The sequence below is a fragment of the Hemitrygon akajei genome, chromosome 13 (genome assembly GCF_048418815.1).
Source record: "Hemitrygon akajei chromosome 13, sHemAka1.3, whole genome shotgun sequence".
NCBI classification, from domain to species: Eukaryota; Metazoa; Chordata; class Chondrichthyes; order Myliobatiformes; family Dasyatidae; genus Hemitrygon; species Hemitrygon akajei.
Genome location: NC_133136.1, coordinates 101149372 through 101173230, shown reverse-complemented (window position 1 = coordinate 101173230; position 23859 = coordinate 101149372). Strand labels below are relative to the sequence as shown.

Sequence of the window (23859 nt, the reverse complement as noted above, 5' to 3'; positions counted from 1 at the left end):
ATACTCGGCAAAGCGGTCTCCCAATCTACGCCATTTGGGTAGCCTCTAATCTGATGGCATGAACAGGATAAGCAGGTTGGAGGAACACCACCTTATATTCCGTTTGGGTAGCCTCCAACCTGATGGCATGAACATCGATTTCTCAGACTATCAATCATGTCTCCATCCCCCCACTTCACCATTTCTTATCCCCTTGTCCCTCTCTCGTGTTTTCTCTTTGCCCGCCCATTGCCTCCCTCTGAGGCTCCTTGCCCCCACTTTACTTCCATGGCCTTCTGTCTCTCATCAACCAATTTCCTAACTCTTTGCTTCATCCCTCCCTCTCCAAGTTTCACCAATCGCCTGGCGTTTCGCTCTCCCACCCCACCTTTCAAATCTACTCCTCAGCACTTTTTCTCCAGTCCTGCCAAAGGGTCTCGTCCCGAAATGTCGACCGTACTCTTTTCCAAAGATGCTGCCTGGCCTGCTGAGATCCCCCAGTACTTTGTGCGCTGCGTAACTCGGATTTCCAGCATATTCACTTGAGCGTGTTTACGTCACACGTCTGTTTTCACTGCGCAGGCATACGCGTACGCGTGACGATCGACGCTCCTCGCCTTCCTTTCACTGCGCAGGTGCGGTGCGGGGTGACCGTCCAGACTGCGCATGCGCATTTTCTGTCGGCGGGTTTGAATGTGATGGCGGGTAAAGTCGCGACGCGGGAAGGGATTACTCTCCGGGGCAGCGCCGAGATCGTGGCGGAGTTCTTCAGTAAGTACTCGGGTACCGGGGCGGGTCGTCCCGAGGGCAGAAATAAGGAAAGGAAGGTGGATGCCGAGGTTGGTACTGCGGGGGGCCGTTGCGTGGCCGAAGGGTGATTTTTCAAGTGGCATTCAAGAGAGCTGGATGCGGGCATGATGTTGAAGAGTGGAGAGACATGGGTCATGTGCTGACAGACGGATTAGCTTAATTTTGCTTCAGACCAGCCACTGACTGATATTGTGGGCTCAGATCTGTTCCTGTGCTGTGCCTAAACAATGCCTAAAGTGTACTACAAGCGAGTAACACACAAAATGCTGGTGGAACACAGCAGGCCAGGCAGCATCTGAAAGGAAAGTCCTTTCAGTTAGTCCTCATGAAGGGTCTTGGCCCGAAACGTCGACAGTGCTTCTCCTTATTGATGCCGCCTGGCCTGCTGTGTTCCACCAGCATTTTGTGTGTGGTGTTGTTTGAATTTCCAGCATCTGCAGATTTCCTCGTGTTTGCTCTACAAACGAGTAGATTGTGAAGCAGAAATTTTGTTGAAATATACACATGTATGTGCTTTGTACATGGGTTTAGATTTGATGCCAAATTGAATGGGGCTTTTCCTAATCACATAATAAGTACTGATATGGACAAGAAAATAACTTGCATAGTTACTGTTGCCACAGAAAAATGCTTTACAGTTGTGTCTTTGCATGTGTTTTGGCGTGAAAAAAACTCAGCAGCACCTTTAATGAGATCAGATAAAAAGGTGATGCTTAAGGAAGAAATTTTTGGGGCCTGAACAACTAAAGGCTCAGCTGTGTGGCATGGAATTCTGGAGAACTCGTGCCCAGAAATGATTGGACACAGATCACGGTTTACTGGATTGGGTAAGGTTACAGAAGTAGAATGATTTGAATACAATGGCTGAAAAAAATATGCTGCAAATTCAGATGTGTGCAGAGAATGAGCTAAAACTAAACAAGTGGCTGATTAATTCATGCTGATGCAATTGTATTTATATGTTATTGACTGTCCTATTGTACATACTATTTATTATAAATTTCACATTGCACATTTAGATGGAGATGTAACGTAAAGATTTTTACCTCATGTATATGAAGGATGTAAATAATAAAGTCAATTCAATTGTCTTTTTATATTAGACAAAGTTTCTAATAATGCAGTTGTATACATCATGTCAGCAGGAGAATTTCAGGAGAGAGAAGAATTCAACACAGTCAGTTTGCCAGCCTATATCACTATCAGGTTTATTTTCATTGTAAGATGTTGTGACATTTGTTTTGTGGCAGCAGTAGAGTGCAAGACATACAATTGTTTAAAAACTGCAATTATAAATAAGTAACTAGTGCAAAAGAAGAATAGCGAGGTCATGTTTTTGGTCTCCTGGACCATTCAAAAATATGGCAGAGGTGAAGAAGCTGTTCTTAAAATATTGTGCGAGTCTTCAGGCTCCTGTACTGTACCTCCTCCTGATGTTAGTAATGGGAAGAGGACTTGTTCCAGATAGTGAGGGTCCTTAATGAGGGTTTCTGCTTTCTTGAGTCACTGCTTTTTGAAGATGTCCTCAGTGGTGGGTAGCATTTTCCTGTTAGATTCTTCTCAGCCCTTCGAGGCTTCCACCTATTCCCTCTTCCCTCCTAGCTTCTTCATTCCTCTCCTCCAACCTTTTCATTCTGGCTTCTGCTCTCCCTTCCAGTCCTGATGATGGGACTTAGTCCAAAAGATAGACTGTTTATTCCCCCCCCCCCCCATAGATGCTTCCAGACCTGCTGAGTTCCTTCAGCATTTTATATCTGTTGCTCAAGATTTCCAGCATCTGCAGAATCTCTTGTGTTTATCCTTTTTAATGACATCAAAGTTTTGTGAATAGTACCAACTTATGGCGATGAAAGGAATTTTGTAATTTAAAAATTGGCTGTTGGAAGAACAACAATGGGTGAATCAACATTAGTAGAGGGAAGTAAAATGTCAATGTTTCAGAATGGAAACGATTGCCAGTTTATTAACAATATGAAGGTGTGTGGGAGAGGGACTGGTAGGTAGGTGGGGAGGGAGTGATGGCCCGAACCAGGAGATGGCAGGAATGGACCAAAGAAAAGGGGATGTGGGTGACAAGTGAGTTTGTATAGGAGGAAAGACACCTGCAGTTGTGAAATGCCTGAAATTGGAAAATTCATTATTTATGTTATTGTTTTGTTAGAATCAGACAGAAACCCAGATGTCACAAATCCGACTGTTACATTGACTGTCCTGTAAGAATGCTTTCCATTTTACTAGTTTGCCCCATCTGCACCACATCTGTTCATGCCCTTACAGGTACTTTTTTATTTCATGTAAGTATGATCTGTTCTTCTCCCCTACCCACCATTGATACAGAAAAGCAAGAGAGCTCCCTTGCCCTCACCTTTCACCCAACCAACTTCCACATCAAACACAAATTCATCTAACAGGTCCAACATGACCCTGCCACTTCACGTCTTTCCCTCTTTGCCCACATATTGTTTTCAGCTAGGAACTGCTTTTTGGGTTTCTTGGTCTACTCATTGCTTCCCAGACACCCTCTCTGAACCCGGCACCTGTTGCTTCACTAGTAAGATCACCACCATCCAGGGACTTAACAGCCCTAAGGCTGAGGTTCACTTGTACCTTTTTCAACCTAGACTACTACACCTAATGCTCAATTAAGTGACTGTCTTACAGAGCATTGTCCGCAACAGCCATCTCGAGCTTCCGGTTGCATGTAATTCTAATTCCTTCCCACTCTCACATTGACCCTTTCTCAGCCTTCTCCAATCAGAATCAGGTTCATTTTCACTGGCATATGTTGTAAACTAAGTACAATACATAAAATATGCTATTAAATGTAATAGATTGTACAAAAAGATCAAATAAGTAGAACAAAAAATAGTGAGATAGTGTTCATTAGTTCATTTTCTGTCCAGAAATCTGGTAGTGGATGGGAGGAAGTTGTTCCTAAAATGTTAAGTTTGTGTCTTCAGGCTCCATTACCTCCTTTCTGATAGTAGTAATGAGAAGAGGGTATGTCCTGGGTGATGATGAAGGTCCTTAATGATGGATGCCACCTTTTGAAGACGTCCTCAATGATAGGGGGGGGGGGGGTGTCCCTGCTGAAGCTAAGTTTATAACCCTCTTCAGATTTTTCCGATCCTGAGCAGTTGTCTCTTGGTATCAGTCAATGATGCAACCAGTTAGAATGCTGTCCACAGTACATCTGTGGAAGTCTGCAAGAGTCCTTGGTGACGTGCTAAATCTGTAATTCAAACTCCTTATTGAATGTAACCATAGATATGTCCTTTTGTAATTTTACAAGTTTGTTGGGTTCCAAGGTCACCCTTCCCCTTACTGACCCCCTTGAGAAGGGCTGATATGTGTTCTCTCAACTTCCCAGTCTGAAGGTCCACAATAATTTCCTTGGTCTTACTGACATTGAGTGCAAGGTTGTTGTTACAATACCACTTAACTAGCTGGTCTATCTCATTCTGCTACACCATGGAAATGAAGAGGTCAAACTAACTTCTCCAATTGTTCATTATACCAACCCCCTCTCCCCACATCATTCCTTTTCCATCTGTGTTCTCTGGTCACCTACATGCCTCCATCCCTCTCCCCTTCGTACTGTTATATATTGGCACTCTTTCTTAGTCCATCTGAGTCATGATGGAAGATCTCAACCTAAAAAGTGAGCTTACACCTTGTGCCTTCACAAATGCTGAATGACTGGCCGGCTATTTCCAGCCTTCTGTTTTTATTCTATATTCCAGCATTTGCAGTCTTGTCTTCAATTTAATAACTGAGCTTTGAAGTCTTTTCAAGATGTAATGAAGTATTTTGTAATGTAAATGTCACTTCTCTACTATAGCATGGTGTATTTAGTTTCAAGACTACCATTTGTAGAATCTGGAAAATATGTCATAATTTTATTATGGCAGTGGATACTTTATCTGAATCATGAAATTTCCTGTTTTGTGGCAGCAGTACAGGGTAAGACGTACAAATCGTGTCATAAAAATAAATAGTGCTGAAGTGCCCCTGAGTTCATAGACTATTAAGAGATTTGATGAGAAAGGGAAAGATGCTGTCCCCCAAATGTAGAATGCGGGTCTTCAGGCTATTGTACCTCCTCCCTTATGGTAGTAATGAGCAGAGGGCATATCCTGGATGCTGAGGGTCCTTAATGATAGACATTACCGTCTTGAAGCATCACCTTTTAAAGATGTCCTTCATGATGGGAGGTTTCTGCATGTGATGGAGCTGAAAAGACTACAACCTCTTGATCCTGTCCATGGGAAGCCCCATACCGGGCACTGATGCAAATGTTGATGTAAAGAGTGATAACATCTTCTGACAAGGTCCATCACTGCTTGGCAGGTGAGGCTGATGACCCTGAAACAATCTCAGGTTCTGGGGCCTCCTCCATGGTGGTCATAAGAGTTGACCCTGAGACTGCAAGGAAAGTAGTGGTTGCCAACTTTCTTCTCTAACGGTTGACTCTGCACTCCTCAAATGACTGATGTGTCATCTCAGATGTGTAGTAGAGTGGTCCTGTTTTGTTCTTAATCTTTCCAGTTATCCACTTTTGATCACCTTTGTAGTCCCTCACCAGTACTGCTTGCTCAGGAGTGTAGCATCGGACCACCTTGCTTGAGGAGCCTTCAGTTTGTCTCCGCTGTTTGTCCTATGTCCTGCTCCTAAGATTAGGTTTGATGAGATCCAAGAGTAAACGCAAAGGACAATCCAGGATCCCAAGTAAGATTCTGGTTCGGTATTAGTGTAACGTGTTCTGCTGACATTGCTCGGTGTGTTCTTTATACTCTGGACAAACCTTTTGTCCAAATCATTTGTGGCTGTGTGCTATGGCAAATGTAATGTGTCTTATTCCGTTCATTTTTAGGAACGGCAGAAACCTCTGCCATTGTCACTGAGTGTTCTGGAACACCAGTCCTTGTAAAGAGGCTTCTCAACACTGCTGGCTACTTTGAGGCTGCATCCACTACTACCAAGAAATTTGTGCCCATGAACAGTTTGGCAAAATCTGTATGTATCCTCATTCCCAGAGATGGAGAGACACTGCACTTGGCATCTTCTGGACATGTTAGCATCCTGTACGGTGCTTGGCAAACTGCTCCATCTGCTGATCTATCCCAGGCCACCAGACAAAGCTTTGAGCCAATGCTTTCATTATGGCCATGCCTAGCTGACTGATGTGTAGTCCTCCCACACTTCAGCTTTCAACTTGGTTGACATAACAACTCTAAATAACCACACTGCTGTGGCATCATCCAGTATCTTTCTTAATTCATATGGCTTCATTGCAGGGCATGAGGCATGCAAATTTGGATGGATCTCTGGTCAAGTTGTAGTTCATAGCCAATCACCCCCACAATGCTGGTTCTTCTGTTTTTATCACATACAAGCTCAATGTAGCTTGTTGGTTTAATTTCCAGAGCCAGTGCCCAACTCCATTTTAATTAATTTGCCATTCACTTCTGGCATAACCCATATGGCTTGTCTATTGTTAATTTTCACACTATAAATCTCTAGGCTACACTATAAATCCTTTGTCACTCTCATCATTATCAGGTTTTTCATCAGCATGCAAATTAGTGCTTTTTTTTAAAAACTGCAACTTGACTTTTATCTTTTTCTCTACTCTCTACAGTGCATTTATTTTGATCTGCCTGGCGTGCTCTGTGTGTCCTACTTTTTGCATTTTCTGCAAGTTTCACCTTTTAAACCTGCACTTGTTTGGTGAATGTGAGTTCCTGCTACAACAGCAACACGATTTTTTTCTGCCAGACTGGTCTCTGTTTAGATTTTGCAGTTTTGTTCCTGACTGCAACTCGTAGCATCTCTGTCTGCAGTTTCCACTGAAACAGCGATTTCAAATGCTTTTTAAAATTAGAGTTGTGTTTCAGTTAGGAGTACTTTTTGAATGCTGTCTTATGAGATTCCACAAACTAAACACTTTATGAGTGTATCATTAAGCCCATTACTGAACTGGCAATACTCAGACAATTGCTTCAATTCAGCCACATACACTAAATTGGACTCCCCTTCCTTTTGATTTTGGTTATGAACCTTAAAGCATTTTGAAATCAACAATGGCTTTGGTTCAACCAACACACACAAAATGCTGGTGGAACACAGCAGGCCAGGCAGCATCTATAAGGAGAAGCACTGTTGACGTTTCGGGCCAAGACCCTTCGTCAGGACTAACTGAAAGGAGAGATACTAAGAGATTTGAAGGTAGTGGGAAATGCGAAATGATAAGAGCTGGAAATGTGATTGGTGAAAGTGATACAGAGCAGGAGAAGGGAAAGGATCATGGGACGGGAGGCCTCGGGAGAAAGAAAGGGGAGGGGGAAGCACCAGAGAGAGATGGAGAACAGGCAGAGTGATGGGCAGAAAGAGAGAAGAAAAAAAACTAACAACTAAATATGTCAGGGATGGGGTGAGAAGGGGAGGAGGGGCATTAACGGAAGTTAGAGGAGTCAATGTTCATGCCATCTGGTTGGAGGCTACCCAGACGGTATATAAGGTGTTGTTCCTCCAACCTGAGTTTGGATTCATTTTGACAGTAGAGGAGGCCATGATAGACATATCAGAATGGGAATGGGACGTGGAATTAAAATGTGTGGCCACTGGGAGATCCTGCTTTCTCTGGTGGACCCAGCGTAGGTGTTCAGCGAAACGGTCTCCCAGTCTCACCAATATATAAAAGGCCACACCGGGAGCACTGGACGCAGTATACCACACCAGCTGACTCACAGGTGAAGTGTTGCCTCACCTGGAAGGACTGTCTGGGGCCCTGATTGGTGGTGAGGGAGGAAGTGTAAGGGCAGGTGTAGCACTTGTTCCGTTTACAAGGATAAGTGCCAGGAAGGATATCGGTGGGAAGGGATGGGGGGGGACGAGTGGACAAGGGAGTCGCGTAGGGAGCGATCCCTGCGGAAAGCAGAAGTGGGGGGAGGGAAAGATGTGCTGGGTAGTGGGATCCCGTTGGAAGTGGCGGAAGTTACGGAGAATTATATGTTGGACCTGGAGGCTGGTGGGGTGGTAGGTGAGGACAAGGCGAACCCTATCCCGAGTGGGGTGAGGGCAGATGAGCGAGAAATGGGAGAGATGCGTTTGAGAGCAGAGTTGATGGTGTAAGAAGGGAAGCCCCTTTGTTTAAAAAAGGAAGACATCTCCTTCATCCTGGAATGAAAAGCCTCATCCTGAGAGCAGATGCGGCGGAGATAGAGGAATTGTGAGAAGGGGATAGCATTTTTGCAAGAGACAGGGTGGGAAGGGGAATGGTCCAGGTAGCTGTGAGAATCTGTAGGCTTATAGTAGATATCAGTAGATAAGCCGTCTCCAGAAGTGGAGACAGAAAGATCAAGAAAGGGGGGGGAGGTGTCGGAAATGGGCCAGGTAAATTTGAGGGCAGGGTGAAAGTTGGAGGCAAAGTCAATGAAGTCAACGAGCTCAGCATGCGTGCAGGAGGCAGCGCCAATGCAGTCGTCGATGTAGCGAAGGAAAAGAGGGTGATGGATACCCGTATAGACTTGGAACATGGACTGTTCCACAAAGCCAACAAAAAGGCAGGCATAAATGGGACCCATACGGGTGCCCATGGCTACACCCTTGGTTTGGAAGAAGTGGGAGGAGTCAAAGGAGAAATTATTGAGAGTAAGAACTAATTCCGCTAGATGGAGGAGAGTGGTGGTAGAGGGGAATTGGTTAGGTCTGGAATCCAAAAAGAAGCGAAGAGCTTTGAGACCATCTCGGTGGGGGATGGAAGTATACAGGGACTGGACGTCCATAGTGAAAATAAGGCGGTGGGGGCCAGGGAACTTAAAATCATTGAAAACATTCAAAGTGTGAGAAGTGTCACGAACATAGGTGGGAAGAGATTGAAAAAGGGGGGATAAGACAGTGTCAAAGTATGCAGAAATGAGTTCAGTGGGGCAGGAGCAAGCTGAGACAATAGGTCTACCTGAACAGGCAGGTTTGTGGATCTTGGGTAGGAGGTTGAAACGGGAAGTGCGGGGTGTGTGAACTATGAAGTTGGTGACAGTGGATGGGAGATCCCCAGAGCTGATAAGGTTGGTGATGGTATAGGAGACAATGGCCTGGTGCTCCTTAGTGGGGTCATGATCAAGGGGTAAATAAGAGGAGGAATGGCTTTGGTTCTAAATGTTCCTGCATTATTTTGACAATATCACGGAATCTCATTTCTGCTAGTTTGGTTTCAGCAGTTAAACTTAGAAGTAAACTGTATGCCTTTAAACCCAATGCACTTAGCAAAACTGGTACTTGTTTCTCATTGACCATTTTATTTCCTTTAAAAAATACTGTTAAATTAGCTGAGTTTATAAAATCTACCGTAGATTCCGTACTACAGAGCGCACCTGATTAAAAGCCGCAGGCTCTAATTTTAGAAAGAAAATCAATTTTGTACTTGTACAAGCCGCACCGGATTTTAGGCCGCAGGTGTCCCACGTTGTAATATGAGATATTTACACAGAAAGATATTACACGTGAGGATTTTTTAACTTTTAATTAAATCCGTATGGTAACATAAACAAATACATATTGCAAATGCTTTTTTTCGAACCGTGCCTGTAACACGGCTACTTTTAAATATACATACGTATCGGTAACACACAAATTACGTTGCGTATACTTTTTTACTGAACAGTGCACGAACAACATTCCAATATCTCCTAACGACTGGTAAAAAAATATATATACTGCAGCCTACCAGGAAAAGTTATTGATCGCCTTTAACTTAAAAGCAGCGTTCTCGCGCGGGTCTAATGCGCTCCCCCCCACCTTTCCGTTTATCGCAAGCCGGTATTTCCCACAAGACGCGGCGAAACCGGATGTGACGTCATAGCATCCCGGGATGTAGTACAGAAAACAAATATAGTTAAAACACTTCTAACTTTAACTAGAAAATACTAACAAATGAATTACTAAGCGAAAATATTATAAACTAAATAACTGCCATAAAGGCAGCACAATGCTTTTCTTCGAGTGTTTTCCATGTTGATGAGGGTGAGTACAAATGACTGATTTACAATAATTTAATTGTGAAAGTGCGCTTGATTTATCGTACAATTTCATTGGACCTCTGTGAACTACTCATCAATTTTACTGGTCTACTGTTACGAGGCAAAATGTTTTTGGCGGCATGAAAAAAAACCATGCATTAGCCGCACTGTAGTAAAAGCCGCAGTGTTCAAAGCTGTTCAAAGCGTGGGGAAAAAGTAGCGGCTTATAATCCGGCATCTACGGTAATTATCTGTTGTGTAATTAAATGTCTTTCTGACATAGCCAGTCATTTCTGTTTTTTTTAAAATTATTGTCACCAAGTAGTCACTCTTTATGAACCTGTGAATTCTTCCATTTTCTAACTTTTTAAAAAAAAGAGACATGATTGGGTCTTCCATTCCAAAGAACATACTGTACCACTTTTAATGACTATCTCTGTGGGTGTGCACTGCTGTTTTTAATAAAAACACTACTTTCTCACTTTTTTTTAGTTAGAATATATTGCTCTTCCTCAAGAGGTCAATAGCTGTTTCGGGTTTATTTTTAAAATACCTCATCGCCAAAAACATTAAAATATTTCGAAAGAAAACGCAGAAGTCTGAAATGGTTGTGTAACTTCGGGATTTCATTCAGCTCACGTATCACATGGTAGCATGATGACATTTGTGATTCAAGTATTTAAACGTATAACCCATAATGAATTTAAATGAACAAGAGTGCTTAATCAACCAATGTATATACAAGGTTACTCAAACATTACTTACTGTCTATGTTAAATTTACAACAAATGCAATCCACCTTATTTTCCAACAATTGAACACAGGAGGGCAGCACCAATTGGGGAGATCAGCCCCAACCCAAAACAGAATCCAGAGGCACACAGGTGTGTGTTCATTTACAATCAATCAGAAGAACCTGGCAGTGTGTACTGCATGGATTTCTCTGATTACTATTAGGAATTAGTTCTTACACTCAATAATTTTTCCTTTGGCTGGAGATGTACATGTAAATGTTTATGGCAAATAACATTGGCCCTTCATCCTGTTTTCAAAAGCTATTATTTTAAGTCAAATGGCAAAATGTTTTCAGAAAATATCCCAATCTGGTGGTGCACAGGAACACGGACATATCTATAACTAGGTACAGCTTGGTAGCATTTTGGTGACCCAGTGCATATGGTTAAATGTTTTGTCATACAATACTGAAATATTACCTAACTGCATAATAGAGCAAATGGTTTGGTCTTAACGGCTGGGGTTAATTTAATTTTTTTAGATTATGGCATCAACAGCATCTTGTACCAACGTGGAATCTACCCACCAGAATCTTTCACACGAGTACAGAAGTACGGGCTTACAATGCTTGTTACAACAGATCCTGTCCTTAACAATTATCTGAAGAATGTAGTTGGCCAGCTGAAAGGTATGACTTAATTTATTTTTTATTTTGTTACAGCAATTTGAACATTTTTGTGAAATGTTTTAGTAGGTGCATGTTAAATTTAGTCCTGAAGTGAAATTAATTTTCAGCCTTGTACTTCATAATTTTATACACCATGGAAATGGGTCCTCTGGTCTAATTTGTCCACAGAAACTATCTGGAGTCTATTGCTCCCATTGCTTTCGGTTCATTAAGATAATTAAAGATACTATATTAGAACATTTTGTTTTATCTCCACAAATCTCCTCTTTCAACCTTTCCTGCTGTTGCATTTTGCTGGTATAGCTCATTCTGCAGGAATGTACTTATTTGCTTCTGATACTGACCCATTCTATGTGGTGCTAATCTTTGCATCAATTTCTTTATCCTGAACCCCCATTTTCGTTGCTGCTGCTACTGAGTGTAAATCATCGTTATTGAGACGGAAAGGGGGAAGTATAATTAAAAATATCATGGGAGATTAATTCCAGAAAGAAATTAGTTGATTGAAGTATGTTTTCCATTAAATTATTAACATTTTTGAGCACGTTAATGCTCATATCAGCTGTTTAGAAACAGTAAGTGCTTAAGGAATAAGTTACTGTTCTAGATGTAGATATGTAGTGTATGTAGATAAGCCTACAAGAGGAGAGGCTGTACTTCATCTGGTAGTGTGAAATGAACCTGGTCAGGTGTCAGATCTCTCAGTGGAAGAGCATTTTGGAGATAGTGATCACAGTTCTATCTCCTTTACCATAGCATTGGAGAGGGATAGGAACAGACAAGTTAGAAAAGTGTTGCAGGAACTTGGAAGTATAGATTTTGAACAGATCTTTCTCAGGGAAATGTACAGAATAAATGTTGCAAATGTTCAGGGGATATTTGCACAGAGTTCTGCATAGGTACATTCCAGTAAGACAGGGAAAGGGTGGTAGGGTATAGGAACCGTGGTGTACATAGGCTGTTGTAAATCGAGTCAAGAAAAAAAGAAAAGATTACGAAAGGTTCAAAAAAACTAGGTAATGATAGAGATCTACAAGATTATATAATCCAACCTGTGACAGATGTCATTCTGAAGTCGCTTCATTGACTCACATTTTTTGGTCTTGCCCCTGTTTGCAAAATTATTGGAAAGATATTTTTGGTATTATTTCAACAGTTCTGAATATTAAATTGCAACCGCATCCTATTACTGCAATTTTCGGTTTATCAATGGTGCATAATAGTCGTTTATCCCTCTCAGCCCGGCAGATGATTGCATTTGTTACATTAATGGCTAGAAGATCTATCCTATTGAACTGGAAATAAATTAATCCTCCAACTATATTTCAGTGGTTTTCTCAAACTATTTCTTGTTTGAGTTTAGAAAAAATTAGAAGTGTTGTCTTTGACCCTTCAGTTAAATTTGAAGAAACTTGGAGACCATTTATTCAACATTTTCATATGAGCTAAACTGACTTTTCCTAAACCTTACTGTTATCATCCTTAATTATTTGGATGGAGGTGTGGAGTTATTGACGCTACTGTGTATAATTGATATAATACATTGGCCCATGTTGGTTAGGTTTTTTTCCCCATTTTTTGGGGGGGGGGGGGTTCTTATTTTCTCCATTTTGTGTAACTACTATGAGTTTGGGAGGTTATTATATATGGATTATCATCTACCTGTATTTATACCTTAACCTATTAATTATGTACTCTCAAGTTCTTTGTATTCATGTTTCATTTATGTTTGTTTAAAATCAATAAAAAGAGTTAAAAAGAAAGAAGATTATATAAAGCTAGCAAGAAGAAATTAAATGAAGTTAGGAGAGCCAGAAGGGGCCATGAGGAGGCCGTTGGTGGACAGGATTAAGGAAAACCCCGTAGCATTCTACGAGCATGCGAAGAGCAAGAGGATAAGACGTAAGAGAATAGGACCAACCAAGTGTGACAATGGAAAAGTGTATATGGAACTGGAGGAGATAGCAGAGGTACTTGATGAGTACTTTGCTTTAGTATTCACTATGGAAAAGGATCTTGGTGATTGTAGTGATGACTTGCAGTGGACTGAAAGCTTGAGCATGTAGATATAAAGGAAGAGGATGTGCTGGAGCTTTTGGAAAGCATCAAGATGGATAAGTCACTGGGACAGGATGAGATGTACCCCAGACTACTGTGGGAAGCGAAGAAGGAGATTGCTGAGCCTCTGGCGATGATCTTTGCCTCATCAATGGGGATGGGAGAAGTTCCGGAGGATTGGAAGGTTGCGAATGTGGTTCCTTTATTCAAGAAAGGGAGTAGAGATAGCCCAGGAAATTATAGACTATGAGTCTTACTTCAGTTGTTGGTAAGTTGATGGAGAAGATCCTGAGAGGCAGGATTTATGAACATCTGGAGAGGCATAATATGATTAGGAATAGTCAGCATGGCTTTGTCAAAGGCAGGTTGTGTCTTATGAGTATGATTGAATTTTTTGAGGATGTGACTAAACTCATTGTTGAAGGTAGAGCAGTAGATGTAGTGTATCTGGATCTCAGTAAGGCATTTGAGAAGGTACCCCATGCAAGGCTTATTGAGAAAGTAAGGAGGCATGGGATCCAAGAAGATATTGCTTTGTGGATCCAGAACTGGCTTGCCCACAGAAGGCAAAGAGTGGTTGTGGACACGACATATTCTGCATGGAGTTCGGTGACCAGTAGTGTGCCTCAGGGATCTGTTCTGGGATCCCCTACTCTGTGATTTTTATAAATGACCTGGATGAGGAAGTGGAGGGTTGGCTTAGTAAAACTGCTGATGACACGAAGGTTGGGGTTGTTGTGGATATTGTGGAGAGCTGTCATAGGTTACAGCAGGACATTGATAGGATGCAAAACTGGGCTGAGAAGTGGCAGATGGAGTTCAACCCAGATAAGTGTGAGGTGTTTCATTTTGGTAGGTCAAATATGATGGCAGAATATAGTATTAATGGTAAGACTCTTAGCAGTGTGGAGGATCAGAGGGATCTTGGGGTCCGAGTCCATAGGACACTCAAAGCTGCTGCGCAAGTTGACTCTGATGTTAAGAAAGCATACGGTGCATTGGCCTTCATCAATCATGGGATTGAGTTTAGGAGCCAAGAAGTAATGTTGTAGTTATATAGGACCTCAGTCAGATCCCACTTGGAGTACTGTTCTCAATTCTGGTCGCCTCACTACAAGAAGGATGTGGAAACAATAGAACTAGTGCAGACGAGATTTACAAGGATGTTGCTTGGATTAAGGAGCATGCCTTATGAGAATAGGTTGAGTGAACTTGACCTTTTCTCCTTGGAGCGACGGAGGATGAGATGTGACCTGATAGAGGTTAATAAGATGATGAGAGGCATTGATTGTGTGGATAGCCAGAGGCTTTTCCGCAGGGCTGAAATGGCTAGCACGAAAGGGCACAGTTTTAAGATGCTTGGAAGTAGGTACAGAGGAGTTGTCAGCGGTTAGTTTTTACGCAAGAGTGGTGAGTGCGTGGAATGGGCTGCCAGTGACAATGGTGGAGGTGGATACGTTAGGGTCTTTTAAGAGACTTTTGGATAGGTACATGGAGCTTAGTAAAATAAAAGGCTATAGGTAACCCTAGGTAATTTCTACGGTAAGGACTTGTTCGGCATAGCTTTGTGGGCCAAAGGACCTGTATTGTGCTGTAGGTTTTCTATGTTTTATGTAAAACATCTATGCATTGCATAAGTAGGCATTTTGGAAGAATCCCTCTGAACTCAAAGTACTTTTAGTCACAAAGATATGTTTCAACTTCAACATTTTGGGTGTAGAAAAGTAATTTGGGTATTTTAAATGGAAACATACTGTATCTCAACTGATGCAATACACTTAAAATATTCAAATAGTGGCTTCTGGTTAATTGGGATACATTGGGACTGGTACCCTTGGCCCAGTTAAGCGGCTTCCCAAATTAATCGAAGCTTAGTGGTTAAAAAGGCATAAAAGTGGTAAACTACTGTTTAACTGAGTAACTGAATGAAATCCAGAACAAATTAGAACACTACCAATACTACTGCAGTACTACAAAACTGTATTAGTTCCTAATAGTTTTGATGGAGAAATTAATACAGTGTACCTTGCTGTGTTCTGAAAATAAACAAAGTCAGCTCGGGCACTTTGTGCTGATAATGGACTACCTTCATTGCCTTCCTGTTTGAAGTAGTGTCATAATCCAAAAATAAATTTCCTGGCATCCTGTATAGTCAGTTGCTCAAGGTCAGATGTGTCATCTTCATCACTTACCTTGTCTTCAAGCCACACAAGTACCTGCAACTGACGCTGGTTAAAAACTGTTTGGCTACAATCTTATGTCCGAATTAAGTGGCATTGTGTCCCCAATAAATGAAGGGAATCCCGCCTATTTTCTCAATTAGTTTTTCTTTAATTTTTTAATAATACAGTGCGAAGTAGGCCCTTTCAACTTTTCAAGCCACGTCACCCCAGCAACCCCTGGCAAACCAGACTAACCTTGACCTTATCACAGGACAATTTACAATGCTGACTTAACCTGCTTGTTATGTCTTGGACTGTGGGAGGAAAATGGAGGACGCGGAGAAAACCCATGCATTTTACAGGGAGGGCGTACTGAGCCTCCTTATAGAACGGCATCAGAATTGCACCCTGAACTCTGGAACACCCCAAGCTGTGATGACGCATGCTAACCACTATGCTACCGTTGAGAGTAACTGATATCCCATTTCATCAAAATCCACTGTACCTGTAGATGGTGTGAAGGTTTCTGAGCACAAAACTAGATACCTAAATTCTTTATCACAGTATTGAAGATAGGCTCCTTGCATATATAAATAACCCAAATATTGATTATTAAAGCAAATGTCTTTAATAGATTTTAGGTGGCAGTATAGACACTTAATTCATTCCCTGATCTTATCCTGAGATTTTCATTGTGGTTCAGTTGATATAAAAATTCATTTTTGTTTCTTTACATAATTTATAATAGTGTAAACCAGCATGTCCCATGCCCAATGGCTGGTTTCTGCGTCTTTAAAGATGTTTAATAAAATATCTCTAAGTAAAAAGGGCAAAAGATTTCCCTTTAATTTTCCAAAATATTTCCAGTTGTGAAACAGTAGTCTGCAATCTTTGCAGACAATGTTGTATGATTACTGCTTGTAAATTGCTTATTTTATTTTGGAAGACTGGTTCTTGATATTAATCTATCCGCATAATTCCTGATTAAAATTGGCGTTTAGTCCCTTGCAACCAGCAACTCGTATACAGAAAGGATGTTGGAGCTGTAGAGGATGCAGGATAGATGCGCCTGGATTGTAGAGCGTGAGGAAAGATTGATCAAGCTCGGGCTTTTCTCTTTGGAGTAAAGATGGACAAGGGGTGACTTGGTAGTAGTGTACAAGATGATTAAGTGGCACAAATCGAATGGATAGTTAGAGACTATTTCCCAGGGCGGAAATGTCTAATACAAGTGGGCATAATTTTAAGGTGATCGGAGGAAAGTATAAGAGAGGTCACAGGTGGCTTTTTTTTTTTTTTGCAACAGACTGGCAAATGCATGAAACACTGCAGGAAGTGGTATTGGAAGATGCATCAGTTTCATTTAAGAGACTAGTAGATGGGCATAAATGGAGGGCTATGTGGGAGGGAAGGGTTAGATTGCCTGTGGAATAGGTTAAAATGTTGGCACAATATCAGAGGCTGTAAGGTTTGAACAGTGTTACTGTACTGTTCTATGTTCTATTTGGTGTGGCATTCCTGTCTAAAATGTCATTTAGCAGTAGTAGTTCAGTTTCTGAACTGTTAAGTTCTTATTTCAATAGTGCACCAAACAATGTTAAGTTGAGAAAATTTAATACATTTAATTGGTTGAGATATTAAATTGTCCTTTTTATCTTTGCCAGATGGTATTTGTTTTGTATCTTTTTGTTTCAGATTGGTTATGTAATCACTTTGTTCAACGGCTTGTAGTGGTTATCAACAGTATTGAAACAAATGAGGTGCTGGAGAGGTGGCAGTTTGACATAGAGTGTGACAAAACCATGACGGATAAAAGGTAAGTATTGAGAACTATGCACAATTCCAAAATGAAAATGTAAGCCAAACGTCATAACATAGCTGACCTGCTTCAAAGTTTTGAACTAATTGCTTCCCTTTTAGTGAAATAACTTCCTAGAATTTTTCAGACTTTTCCTTTTAATGGAAATTTTGTGTATGTGAGAAAAGAGGGTCATCCAATAAGTATGACTTGTAAAGTCTTTGCTCAGGTGAAATGTATTTGAATAAAGATTTATTGGTTTATGTTCTTTGCAAAGGCACACTACACAAGTGGGAGACATGGAAGTCTCTGCTTCCATAGTTATAAATCATCAATGGTATGTGGTATTCATAATTTTTCTCCTTGAGTATAATCAGAATCAGGTTTATTATCGCTAACCTATGTCATGAAATTTGTTTTGGTGGCAGCGTTGCAGTGCAAGACAAAACAATTGCTGCAAGTTACACTAAATAAATAGTGCAAAAGGGAATAGTGATGTGGTGTTTAGTGTATTCAGAAATCAGATGGCAAGGAGGGAGAAGCTGCTCCTGAAACATTAAGTGTAGATCTTCAATCTCCTGCACCTCCTCCCCGATGATAGTACCTTGCTATCCCACATGTTGGAGCCTTCATAACAGGTAGCGATGCAACTAGTCAAAATACGCTCCAATGTACATCTGTAGAAATTTACTTAACAAATATCCTCAAACCCCTAATGAATTATAGCTGCTGGTGTGCCGGTTTTGTGATTTGCATTGATATGTTGGGCCCAGGATAGATTCTCTGAGAGTTGGCGAGTTTGAGGCTGCTTATCCTCTTCACCACTGACCCCCTCAATGAGGTGTGCATTCTCCCAACTTCCCCTTTCTGAAGATCTTTTTTAATCCACTTGTTACCTGTGAACTGTTATCAATGTTAAGTTTTGGGTGATACTTTAGACTGATTATTTATAAAGGCAAAAACAGAAATAGTTAAGTTTGAATCGCATATTACTGGTTAGATTTCATGGTTAGAGCTTTGATGCAGTAATAATTACCCCAAGTTCTTCCTACTGCAACTGTTGCTATAGATATTTAATCTTGTTTTGCAGTTCTGCTTATTTATCCTGGATGTTTTCAGCTGCTTTGTTGCATTTTTATATTCAGCTTTTCTAGGCTAGGAATATTTTAAAACGTATTATTTCAAAATTATGGTAAGAATGCATTAAAGTTCCTGAGTAGTCTTTTCTTCCAGAACGGCTACCCATCCAACAGTATTTAGAAAATTATCAATCAGAATAGATATTTAGTCTATTTCCCACCAGATGCTGATACCCCAATTTACTTCCTGAGCTCGGTGATAGCTGATACTGTTAATTGCTTTCACTATGATTATTCCCTTGTACCTCTATTCATTGCAGTCAAGCAAGAGAGAAAGCAGAAAAGGCTATCCAAGATGAAATCCGGTCTGTCATTAGACAGATTACTGCTACAGTAACGTTTTTGCCTTTGCTTGATACTGGATGTAAGTAAATATTTATATTATAATATTGTTGTATTTGTTATTGAATGATTTCTTTCCACCATCTGCTCATTACTGAATGCAACCTGTTAATTTCTTGACTTTTGCTAGTTGCCATGTGTTAAGTGACCGTAAATAACTTTCTTACTTTCATTTCATGAATCAGTAGATTCTATTTTAGTTCAGGAGTGCTGCTTCAGAATTTTCCCAAGAATTGTTTTGCTGGTTAATTACTTTTAAGTATTATTTGCACTTCATACAAGACACAGAAAGAAATCACTGATTACCGTAAATTCCGGTGTATAAGCTGAGAATTTGGCCCTTGGAGGCCGGTGACTAGTGTTGTGCCTCAGGGATCTATACTGGGTCCAATGTTGTCTGTCATTTACATTAATGATCTGGATGATGGGGTGGTAAATTGGATTAGTAAGTATGCAGATGATACTAAGGTAGGTGGCATTGTTGATAATGAAGTAGGTTTTCAAAGCTTGCAGAGAGAGTTAGAAGAGTGGGCTGAATGATGGCAGATGGAGTTTAATGCTGATAAGTGTGAAGTGCTACATTTTGGTAGGAATAATCCAAATAGGACATACATGGTAAATGGTAGGGCATTGAAGAATGCAGTAGAGCAGAATGATCTAGGAGTAATGGTGCATAGTTCTCTGAAGGTGGAATCTCATGTGGATAGGGTGGTGAAGAAAGCTTTTGGTATGATGGCCTTTATAAATCAGAGCATTGAGTATAGGAGTTGGGATGTAATGTTAAAATTGTACAAGGCATTGGTAAGGCCGAATTTGGAGTATTGTGTACAGTTCTGGTCACCAAATTATAGGAAAGATATCAACAAAATAGAGAGAGTACAGAGAAGATTTACTAGAATGTTACCTTGGTTTCAGCACCTAAGTTACAGGGAAAGGATGAACAAGTTAGGTCTTTATTCTTTGGAGCGTAGAAAGTTGAGGGGGGAACTTGATAGAGGTATTTACAATTATGAGGGGGATAGATAAAGTTGACGTGGATAGGCTTTTTCCATTGAGAGTAGGGGAGATTCAAAGAAGAGGACATGATTTGAGAGTTAGGGGGCAAAAGTTTAAGGGTAACACGAGTTACTCTTTACTCGGAGTGGTAGTTGTGTGGAACGAGCTTCCAGTAGAAGTGGTAGAGGCAGGTTCGGTATTGTCATTTAAAGTAAAATTGGATAGGTATATGGACAGGAAAGAAATGGAGGGTTATGGGCTGAGTGTGGGCCAGTGGGACTAGGTGAGTGTAAGCGTCGACACGGACTAGAAGGGCCGAGGTGGCCTGTTTCCATGCTGTAATTGTTATATGGTTATACATTTTGGTCCTAAAATTAGGGGGTCGGCTTATACAGAGGGTGCCAACTTTGGAAAAACGAATACACGGAAGACAGGTCATATTTATTGGCTGTTTTTGAGTCAAATACAAAAGAAAATACAAACACTTATGAAATCTGCACAAAAGTAAAGATCTACAAAACACATTCTGTTTCTCAATTTACTTGTACACACTGTTGTCGTCAAATGTTCAGAGCTTGAAACTCTCATACTCTTCATTACCTGACTCTCCGAAAATCGCATCCCATTCTTTGGCAGTCACCATATCATCGTAAGGATTGTCAGTTTCTGCTTCAGCATCATCATTTGCATCTTTACTGGCTGTCAAATCTCTGTCATCTTCTTCCCAAAGCAAATTATCTTTAGTGCCATCCAAAGCATTGCTGATGCTGCACTTCTTGAAGGCCTTCACAATGCACTCGGCCTTCATTTCTTCCCACAATAACACTACCCACTCGCAAACTGTAGCTAGAGGTGCGAACCTCATATTTCCTGCTGGAGTGAATGACTGATGTCCAGACATCATCCATTTGTTCCACTGTCGACGCATGAATTCTTTGAATGGTTTGTTTAAGCTCACATCTAGTGGCTGGAGCATGGATGTCAAACCACCAGGGATGACTGCAATGTCTGTATTTTCAGCTTTCAATGCTGCTTTTGTCTCACCTGGCAAGTGCGCTTTGAACATGTCCCCAGACAAGTAGCAACTTTTCCTTACTGAAACCTTTGGGACGTCGACGCCACACCACTTTAACCCACTTCAAGCAACCCGCTTCGTCCATCCAGCAGCGTTCTTGAATGTAAACAACATCGTGCAGGAATTTTTCTTTCTTTGGGTATGTTTTCCTCTTAAAAATCACGATTGGTGGTAGTTTGGTCCCATCAGCCATACAGTAAAATGTTGCTTCTCGTGTCCAGTTGCTTTGACAAAGACTGTTTTCTCCCACTTCTGATTGACAGTGCAGTTGCCTGTAAAATCAAAGAGCATTGGTATCTTGTCCATGTTACCAATCAGTGAGAGAAGGTAAGAGTGTGCCTTTTGCTGCTTGATTACAAACAATTGGAAGGCCGTAATCTTATTCTCAAGGTCACCTGGCAGTTTCTGAGCAATCTATGTTTTTTGTCTCAACACAAGATCACGTCTATTCATAAATCAGGTGCACCAACTTCGCGTAGCTTTGAAATTTTTACTGACCTCACGGTGTATTTCGGCCCAGTTCAATGCTTGAACTCGAATAATTTCTCTGGTTACAATGTATCCAGAGGATCACTGGTGATTCACCCACTCTAAAACTTTTTCTTCCAGTTCTGGCCACTGGCATATTTTCCCATGTTTTGCACATTTCGTCTTTGGCATTTCCCTCAGAGTGTCCTCTGCCTTTCTCCACTCTCTCACTTGTTTCTCATTTACACTAAACTTCTTAGTAGCTGTAGAATTATTCGTTCCTTTAGCAAAATCAGCAACCTTCAGCTTGAAGCCAGCATCATATTGCATTCATTTTAACTTTTTGTACAGGGTGGTCGTAAACTCAATACTGAGTACGTGTACTGGTCCCGCTACCCCGTGTTATGTTTTAACGAAATTACGATGAGTACTAAATGGTTTCACGGGGGTTACATTTCAGAGGATTCTTTACCATTGGGACCTAATCCCAAACGCCCTTCCCTGATTTATTTACTAAGAATTTGCTTATAATGCTCTACAATGTGTAGGCCTATTTTCTTAGCAAGTACTGGTTCACAAAATTTCCATGTTCCGGATCTGGCAAAGCTGAGTACCAGCATGTGAGATCTTGTGATCTTTTCTGGTTAAATCAAAAACCTCTACAAAAGGGGTCGGCTTATACAAAGGTAACATGGAAAAGTCACTTTTATAATCTTGAAACTGGGGGGTGGGGGGGTGGGTTGGCTTGTACACCAGAATTTACAGTAAGTTTTCAAAAACTGCATGGTTGGACATGAAGTTAGTTTTTCCCCAAGGTCTTTTAATTCACCTCATTACAGTCAGTTTATGCATATTACAACCAGTCTATGTACATGTATATAACAGTTACATATAACTTGTACGTTGTTTTGTATGATGACCTTTATTGTGTTTTTTTTTTCATTGTGTTCTTTGTTCATTATGCTTCTGTTTTCTATTCTATATTGGATCCAGGGTAACAATTATCTTGAATACTGAAAATGATCTCTGATATCAGTTTTCTGGCTTGGGAGCAAGGTACCTGATGTGCAACCTTGTTGTATCTAAGGTAGTAAATAGAACATAAAGACAAGTTTGGAGAATAACATCTCAAAATTTGCTAGTATCAGGAAAGGTCATTTTCAGTGTGTGATTCTGGATGTATGACTAGAGTGGCAGAGCTGAAAACTGAAATCACTTTTTAAAGAGACTTCTGTATCATTCTGAATGACTGTTTTTGGCACTGTACTGCCACCCTATTTTGTTTTCAATGCAGCTTATTTTTGGCTTTTCAGGTTCTTTTGATCTTCTCATATACACGGATAAAGATCTGGAGGTGCCAGAAAAATGGGAAGAGTCAGGACCACAGTTCATAAACAATTCTGAAGAGGTTCGTCTACGATCTTTCACTACCACCATACACAAAGTGAATAGTATGGTTGCATACAAAAAAAGTGATTCGATTTAATAAGGCACAATGTACAGAATTGCTTTGTATAGTAAGCTGTGTATTTGTACAAAAATTCCTCTGCTTGATGGTTTCACTTCTAGTTTATGTATACTTGGGAATGAGTCAACATTGCAATTGCAAGCCACATTGCAATTGTCTAATCTTGGTTTCCATTTTCAAATTATGGTTTCTATGTGCTTGAAAAAATTTCTTTGTAACTTTTATTTCCCTCATGGTATAATTCATAGATGTTTTCCCCATGTGTTAGTAACATATTTTGCATTAGGAATCAGTTTTAATAAGATAATTTATAGCATTGCATTTTAGCTTTTCAAAACAAAAGTTGATGTGCAGGTGATAAACTGAATGAGTGTGCAGCATCTTGGGTTTTTACAACTTTTAATTCTCTCAAGTGCAGTTTACTAATTTTTCCCATCCCACCAAAAGAAACCCTAATATTGATGATACATGTTGGTGGTTTTTTTTCCCTCCAGAAAATAAGTACAAGATATCTTTAACTGGGCTGAGACATTTAAATCAAAAGTCATTTGGGAATTGTTTCTTGAAAATGGTATGGTTAACCCATATATTAGAAATTAGATTTGACTCTTATGCATTTCAACTTGTAATTGTATTGGGAAGTTTAGTGTGCCATCAGCAGATCTGAAGACAGCATCAGTTCCCCTCTAGAGAAGCAGGTAATTATTAGAGTAGACCAAAATGCTTAATTCTTACAGTCACATCAAACTAATTCGACAGAAGCTACAGTACTTGTATATTTACTGTCTTTGACTACAAGAGTTTGGAAAAACACTGGATTTCTTTCAGCTTTTACATATTTGAATATTTTCTTTATTGTCTTTACATTCAATGTATTAAAAATAAAATTACTGGTTAAATGCCAGATTATATAATTTCTAATGGAACGATCTATTTACTTTGGAAACATAAGTACAGATAACTTGCTTATCTGATAACTGCATCTGGAATTCTCATGCAACCAGTAAAAACTTCTAAGGAAAATATCACTTGGATTGTTGCTGAAGGATTCTGAAATATCTTAGAACTTATTGAGCAACAAAACTGTAGTTTTGTTACTTTTAATCACAATTTTTGCATAA

The 23859-nt window shown here is 40.4% G+C and overlaps 1 protein-coding gene across 1 annotated transcript; it reads left to right on the top strand.

The window, feature by feature from the left end:
- The first annotated feature begins 638 nt into the window (after positions 1 to 638).
- On the top strand, positions 639 to 23654 carry mad2l1 (MAD2 mitotic arrest deficient-like 1 (yeast)). Its single transcript, XM_073063976.1, has 5 exons — positions 639 to 750; positions 11086 to 11232; positions 17148 to 17268; positions 18650 to 18753; positions 22584 to 23654. The coding sequence occupies exons 1-5, from the start codon at positions 678 to 680 to the stop codon at positions 22754 to 22756; spliced, it is 618 nt and encodes a 205-aa protein (XP_072920077.1). The 5' UTR covers positions 639 to 677; the 3' UTR covers positions 22757 to 23654.
- The last annotated feature ends 205 nt before the right edge of the window (positions 23655 to 23859 follow it).